Source organism: Ruditapes philippinarum, unplaced genomic scaffold, assembly GCF_026571515.1.
Source record: "Ruditapes philippinarum isolate M1 unplaced genomic scaffold, ASM2657151v2 ctg7201_1_1_1_1, whole genome shotgun sequence".
Taxonomy (NCBI): domain Eukaryota; kingdom Metazoa; phylum Mollusca; class Bivalvia; order Venerida; family Veneridae; genus Ruditapes; species Ruditapes philippinarum.
In genome coordinates, this window is record NW_026865155.1 from 1 (window position 1) to 8,284 (window position 8,284).

At 31.1% G+C, this 8,284-nt stretch overlaps 1 protein-coding gene across 1 annotated transcript; it reads left to right on the forward strand.

The window, feature by feature from the left end:
• Positions 1-4,373: 4,373 nt before the first annotated feature.
• LOC132728040 (uncharacterized) lies at positions 4,374-7,474 on the forward strand. Its single transcript, XM_060713649.1, has 2 exons — positions 4,374-4,697; positions 5,548-7,474. The coding sequence occupies exon 2, from the start codon at positions 5,560-5,562 to the stop codon at positions 6,484-6,486; it is 927 nt and encodes a 308-aa protein (XP_060569632.1). The 5' UTR covers positions 4,374-4,697; positions 5,548-5,559; the 3' UTR covers positions 6,487-7,474.
• The last annotated feature ends 810 nt before the right edge of the window (positions 7,475-8,284 follow it).

Consider the following 8,284-nt stretch of genomic DNA (forward strand, 5'->3'; position numbering starts at 1 on the left):
GAAATTAGCATGTTAATATTTTTCTACAAGTTTTTGGCTGTCAAGACACTGATAAGGCTGCTTCTTACACCTAGTCAAGTTTCTAACATGTCACATTTAGATAAGCTAAATAAATGGCCCTTGCAACATATAATCAGGCATAGTTTTACTGAAATGTCTTATTAAGATTGCCCAGGATTTATACCTTTTCTTCACAATACTATCATGTTTCTGTAAAAAAGAGGGGGAAATGATGCAATTAGCTAAAAACGATGGAGTAAATGAAATGTGAAATAAATGTAAAATGTGAGAAAAAAATATATTTTGAGCTTATAAATTGATGCAAATTCTTTATTTGATGAATGTTATTCACTAAATGAACAAGATCATTTAAAATCCATTTTGATTCTACTTTTGAAAAACAGATTTTTTTCCTTCCTTTTTTGCTCTTCTGTGTATCAGAGTATAGATTTGTTCCTTTAGCCAAGACACTTTGTAAACATTTACTGAAATTTGCAGGTCATGTTTACTGAATCAACAACAAAAAAGTCAGAAAATAATCAAATATCAGCACAATCACACCTTCAGGGCACATGTTTTGTGTCAAACCAGTGTTAGCAGTGTCTTGACAGCCAAAATTTGTAGAAAAATAGAACATGTTTTAATTTTCTTGCAAGGAATTATCTTCATGGATGTCACATAATTTCTCTTTAAAAATCATTCAAGAAGGGTGTCTACATTATGCAAGACAAGACAATATGATACTTGCATTCAAGACATGAATAGGTGTAGAGGCGGCCTAACACCGGTTTGGCCCAGAAGGTGTGATTTTTTTTTTCCAGACTTTTTTGTTACTGATTCATGACCTGTGAATTTCAGTAAATGTTTACAATGTCTTGGTCAAAGGAAAAAATCGATACACTGATACACAGAAGAGCAAAAAAAAAAATCTGTTTTTCAAAAGTATAATCAATAGGGATTTAAAATGATCTTGTTCATTTAGTGAAATAAACTTTCATCAAATAAAGAATTTGCATCAATTTATAAGCTCAAAATATTTTTTTCTCACATTTTTCAATTATTTTAAAAGAATATACACATTTTAATTAGTTTTTAGCTTATTGCATTATTTCCTGCTTTTTCATTCACACATTTAACAGAAACATGATAGTATTGTAAAGACAAAGGTATAAATCCTGGGCAATCTTAATAAGACATTTCAGTAAAAATTGTGCCTGATTATAATATGTTGAACGGGCCATTTATTTAGCTAAATATCTAAATAAGACATGTAAGAAACTTGACTAGACGTAGACGCTGCCTGAGAAAAAGCAAAATTACTGATTCAGACATCCATGTACATTCCTATGCAAAAAAATAGCACTAATGCACATTTTTTTCTATCATGCCATAACATCTTTAAAAGTCCTCAGACTTATTAATTCCCTTGCTCTGCTGGCTTGGGCTTTAAATGCACCCCGTCCTTCAGCCGATGCTACTGCATTGAAAAAGGTGCATAATTATTTACCCTCTATTATATATCATTTTAACTTTTAACCTAATAAATGGACTTGCCAGCATCCAGTTTTTGGACAACATGCGTCCATTATCAAATTGTATGATACCAAAATAAAATTTGAAGTTTAGTCACACACGGTGCAGGCTGGCCTGGTTCTATAATTAAAGCTTCCTACATTAAATTGGACTTAAATAAATTCATTATATTTAGAAATGTTGGTGGTGGTGCATACTAATGAAATTGTTAATCTCATGCCATCCAGTAAACTCATGCTGTCATTCACCGAATTTTGAATAACCATAATTATCTGAAGGAAAATGAAAATAATTTACTGCATTCAATTTGAATGTAACACTCGTAAACATTATAAATATTCGGTCAAAGTGATGAAATTACATATGAGCCGTGTCATGACAAAACCAACATAATGGGTTTGCGACCAGCATGGATCCAGACCAGCCTGCGCATCCATGCAGTCTGATCAGGATCCATGCTGTTCGCTTACCAACCCTATTACAAGTAGAGAAACTGATAGCGAACAGCATGGATCCTGATCAGACTGCGCGGATGCGCAGGCTGGTCTGGATCCATGCTGGTCACAAACCCATTATGTTGGTTTTGTCATGACGCAGCTCATATAATTTTGCTACTACTACACTGAGTCATCTCATCATAATTATGATATCAGGTTACCCAAAATCTGTATTTTCATTTCAGTAAACAATATAAATGATTTTTTTTCTTCAAATTATAAACCATATCATTTCATAAAGAATAATTTAGTCAGCCCTATAGTGTCATGAAATGAGGACAATAATTATATTGTATTACAACCTGCCAATTATATAGCTATTTTCAGGCATAAAATGATTCATTACATAAAGCATCAGATCACAATCTAGCCAATTTGTTTTAAACAGGAAGGACATAGAATTTGTAATAAAAGTTTCCACTGGATAAAAATTTTAAAATATCTCCACATATCAAATTATGCCCATTTGATATTCCACTTTATGTTTTTACTTGTAAATTTAGGACTTGTGCACTTTGGCAAATATTTTCTAGTCACTCCTCCAAAGAAGGGAGATAATAAAACATTGTAAACAAATATATATAAAAAAGCAGCTACACTTTATAATTCTTGTATAAGTCGAACACGATTACGTTTACATTATTCGGTCATACTATTATGATATGGTTGGGCAGGTTTTTCTGTTATTATATTTTGCATTTTTATTGCAATATAGAAGAATTAAACGTTATCCCAAGTTGCATAGTGGTTAGAATGTTTAGGTTATGAAGCACTCATGTGATGAACATGGTTCTGCAATCGTGCTCATTTTTTTGTCAGAATATAATTATTTTTCATAGTTTGTCATTTAAGTTTTGATTTTCTCATTTTTGAACCTGTAAGTAAATTGATGTTTTTCACAACTGAACGTTCAACTTAAAACTGTTAAGGAAAATTGAATGTTTTTTATTTTTAGCAGTCATTAAAAGATTGAATAATGTTATTAATGTTATTATATTTGAAATTCTATATTCAATTCATCACAATTTTAACAATTTCGGCTCATTTTGTAGTACATCTTTTTCATTCCATTGCTATTTATTCGGTCATTTATTACTCAATTTATCGACTGTATTGACTTAAACTCAGTCTGTTGAATGCGTGTCAGTGTAAAGCTTTTACATAAGAATTATCGACATCCCTATTTGTCAATATTGATGTAAACAGATTATGAAAGGATTGAAGCGAATTCCAGCTGTGGTTGTTATATAAGAATCCCTTGTACTGAGAACCCAAACAATTCAAAAACAGTGTTTTCATTGTATGTTCTGAGACCTTAATTATATTTCATACTGTTATTTAAAAAAGTTTCTTTTTTTTTCTTTTTTTGGGGGGAGAAGGGGGGGGGGGGTTAATAATATGCAGGCCCAAAGGCGTTAAAATGCTTAAAAGCCCAAAGCCACTCTTACATTTTTGACAGCTTTTGTTTACCTGCTTTTTTAACCACATTTTTGTTCAGGTCAGAGGATGTTTTCCACTGTTGAGCTATGTTAGAGAAAACAGACAAAAAGGGGTTAACCAAGGCAAAAAATATGGAAAAAAAACCAAGGCAAAAAATATGGAAAAAGGGACATAACTTATTATCAAACGATTTAAGGAATATCTATCCTTTGGAAATGGCATCCTTTTATGGAACAAGTCTGAAGTAAATATAATTATAGTTTCTGAGAAAATGACCTTAACAAAAAAGGTTAACCTAAATGCCTGAATGCCAACACTTGAACAAATTCACATTTTTTCTCTGAAAAAAGTGGAGCTAAAAATAAGGACTTTCTTATTTTTGATATGACAATTTATAATCAATGATGATAAATCATCTGTCATTTAAAACAGAAAAAAAAGATAATACAAATTCAAGGGCAGATAACTCAAAATTGAGATCAGTGTCCCTCATTTTTGTGTGTATTTGTTTTATGTATCTTTTATAATATACTAAGATTACACAAAGTTTAAATTTCATTATTCAATTTAGTTCTGCCTAAATATCTACTGTAGCATTATACTTAACACCAGTAAACAATGCTTTAATGAATTACGTAAATAACCATCAAGGAATATTGAATGAAAACCAAGAGTTATCTGTCTTGAATTGTGAGTGAAATCAATCTTGGTGTGCTAAAACAATACAAATAATGATGTTTTTAAACTGCAATCTATTGTCCCATTTTCAAAATTTTTACAGTCAAATGAAAAGTTTGTAATCTTAGCCTTGTATAAATATAAACTTCAACAAGATCTTCCGACACCAAAGGTACTTTAATTAACTGTTAAACTTCTGTCAGAGATATGCAGCTGGTTATCTTTTCGAAACTCAACTGATAAGAATAGCCTATCATCTGCTCCTTTCTGACCCTGTTTATCAATGCATCATGCCTTTGGGAACTGACTGCACAATGATGTTTACATTCAATATTGCATAACAGATTACTTTCTTCTTAAATCCCTGTTTACTTTATTGCAATCTATTACTCAATTGTTATCTAACTGTATGTTACTACAATGTATAATCTATAGTGGGGACCCTTTAGGAGAGAATTCATTTGTTGCCTTTATAAATAGTGGAGACCCTTTAGAAGAAATATTGGTTGCCTTTATGAAATTACTGCAAAGGAATTGTATATTTTTAAGGTATTTATATTCTAATTTTTGTTGTTTTTTGATGTTTTAAAAATTTCCTGTGCAAAGTTTGAAAATACTGTTGTTTTTTCTCTCACTATTTGCTATAAAGTAACACAAATTTTCAATTTTGATAAGATACAGTTAAGATATTGTTATGCTGTATTTTGTGTTCCTTGTGGAATATTTTTAAAGCAGCATGGCTCCACATTCATGCTTATTTGATGGAAAATATTTGAATATTTTAAAAAGTAAAATATTGTCAATTCAGAACCAAAAAAAAAAGTACTTTAAACACTCCCAACAGCATAAACAATCTATGAAAATTATCAAAATGAGGCCAGACTATTCAAAAAATGCTTTTATTGCCTTAGGCATGCAATAGAATATGGTGATAAATATTGCAAAATCATTAAGTCGTTAATTTCTTATAATATGTAATTTCTTCTTGAATTGTGAATATTTCTACTTTTCTTAAAATTTAAGTTCATTTCTTAAAAGGTTGATTTTCTTGAAATATTTTGGCTCATCAGTGTTTTATTTTTTATGATCCTTTCAGAATATTGATTCAAATGCTTTTTTATGTTTAAAGAGACTGTACACTTGTTGAAGTGGGGGTGTAAGTTGTTGCATTTTTCACTCCATCCCATGAGCAGACTCAATAAAACCAAGTATCCTTAATTGATCTACTTACTTACTTTACATTATAGTCATTCAAAAATTGCATTTTTTTTTCTTTTTGCTGAACTTGTAAGTATTTAATGTAATTATTATATTATAGATACATACAATAATGGATCTTGATGCAAACAAAACTGGTTAAGTTAATGTTAATTCATTTATTTTTCTCATATTCTTTCAGGTGTAATAAGCAATGGAAAGACTGCTCCTCTCCTTAATCCTGCTTGGAACTGGAACCAGTCTTGTACTTTGTACCCTAGACTGTGACGCTTCCTGTGTGTCGTCAAACCAGTTTGAACTTGATGTTAGGGTAGATGGTAGCAATATAGAACTCAGTTGGACTTTCAACCAATCAAAACCTATCTACGGATTTCAAATGATAATCTACGATGATGACGACTATATCACCTATGAGTCACCAATTCTACACTTTTCTGAACGTTCAATGTCCCTGGAACACGAGCTTGAAGGACAGTCTAAAATCTGTCTTGCTATTTATGAAAATAATACCAAGATTCTTGACAAAAAATGTGATAAAATCGTGATAAAAGACCTTAAAATTATCATCGGAATTCTAGCAGGCACAATCTTTCTAATCCCTTGCATCGCTGCCCTAACCTACGTGATCTACAAGGACTACAAAGTGAGGCTCATCGAGCAGTTCGAGGAGATTGATCCGCTTATAGAAACCAAAACAAAAAAGATTCAGGTTATTGTAGCTATTGAAGAAGAAAAGAAAGTTGATAAGACTGGTAAAAAGAAGAGTGTAAATAGTGACACTGTTGTGGAAAACAAGGCATACGTTCACGATGAACCTGAAGAACAACCGACCAAGGCTGATGATCCAAAAGTTCTAGAAGCTTCAGTAGAACCAGATGAGCTGAATACAACAACTAGTACTATTGAATGTGGTGATCCAATAAATGAAACTGAAACACCAGATAAAAGTAATGCAGAAGACAATACAAAAGACGATATTAAAGATTGTATATGTAATGATAATATAGATAATGTGGGTAATGCAACTGATCATCCAGAAGAAAGTGAAACAGTTACAGATGAACTTAAAACGGACTCTGTTTGTGTAACTGAGGAAGATGTCTCTGGAACAAATTTATAATCAATATTTCTTTACAATTAATCGGCAAAAGTGATTTTCTTTAAACAATGTGGGGTTTGTTTGTTGTTTGTCTTTTTAATGGACACCTCTTAATGGATACTGCTTGACATAGGAACAAATCTATAATCAACATTTTTTATAAATAGCCAGCTAAAAGTTAGATAAAGTGGGGTCATTTTTTTGTATTATCTAAATGGATACTGTGTGACTTACAAAGATTTAATCAATACATTTCACAATTTAAGCCCGCTAAAAGTTGTTTCCTTTAAAATATATAAAGCTCTATATCTGCTGTCTGCAGTTTACAAAATTTTTGTTTGAATTTGGAAAAAGAGTAATTACACAATGCCTGTATAAAGGAAATATGATGGTATATTTCCTTTTGAGTGAATACCGACTCAATGCAAAAACTGCTAAATTGTTGAAAACTTACAATATTTTGTTCAGGAACATTTTATTCTGTTCATACATACTTTTTAAATGTGCTTAACATTCTATATATGAACTCTTTCTAAAAAGGACCATTAATTATGGTAATAATATATATTAATTGTTTTTGATTTTCATAAAAAATGTTCACTACATTTAGCTTTATACCTTTTATATCAATGTGTTCTAGGCTTTGTTTGTTGTTGATTTTTTCTTTCTCGGTTTAAACTGATTTCATCATGCATATACAAAATCATGGAGGGCAAATATAAAAGAGGTTTAATTTTGCATGAACTTTTTATGCAGTATCGCTAACTATTCTAATAATCATATCTCTACCATTTTACTGATAAGCAGCATAATTGACTATTTTCATCATCATATAGTAATAATTCTACCCCTTTTACTGGTATAGTAAAGGTTAAATTGACTGATTTATCATTATATGTAACATTTGTGGATATCTGTGCTTTACGCTTTGTTAAATCCCTATATCATTTATACACTTGACATTTTTACATAATTTTATAATATTATGTATAGGAACAATTTTTAAATTTTCAAAAAGAAAATCATGAAATTGGCTGCATGTTGGCTTTACGATATACATAATCAAAATGCTTTGTACATTGTAGTACACAACTGTCCTTTGTTTAGTATATAGAATATACTGAATGAGTTTAGGTTCAATAGTGAATTTATTGACCAAGTTGAATAAAATTCAAATATACAAGCCTAAGGCGAGTATTAATATTATTTTATGCAAAAGTTCAATAATTTTAGTAATGAAGCTATACAGATATAATATTCTATTTATCACATATCTAAAATAAGAATTGTTTACAATAAAAAACAAGAAGCGCCGCAATGCGACGAAAACCAGGTTTTCAACGACCAAGTTTTGATGTGACAGAAATCAATAGGTCAAAGTGCACTGAAGTTATTGAGTAGATATTGAATATTCTATTGTAAGCAAATTACCTTGACCTTGCTCCCAGATATCTAAGTGGCAATCCAAAGCTGCCACTCAGCAAGTTTGGTGACAAAAGGTCAAAGCAAACTCAAGTTATAACATGAAAACTAAATGCATTAACCTTGATCACAGACACCTGGGTAGCAATCCCAATTTGCCTCTTGATATAAGCTACCCATTCATCAAGTTTGGCGTCAATAGGCCAAAGCAAACTCAAGTTATTGAGTGGAAATTGAATTTCTATTTTTAGTAACAGTGACCTTGACCTAGATTACAGACACCTGGGTAGCAATCCCAAGCTGCCTAAATATAAGCTATCCATACACCAAGTTTGGAGTCAATACACCAAAGCAAACTCAAGTTATTGAGCGGAAACTGAATTTCTAATTTTAGTAA

Bases quoted from the DNA above. Each gene is read 5' to 3' on its own strand.
- LOC132728040 (XM_060713649.1), top strand. From the start codon at position 5,560: ATGGAAAGACTGCTCCTCTCCTTAATCCTGCTTGGAACTGGAACCAGT.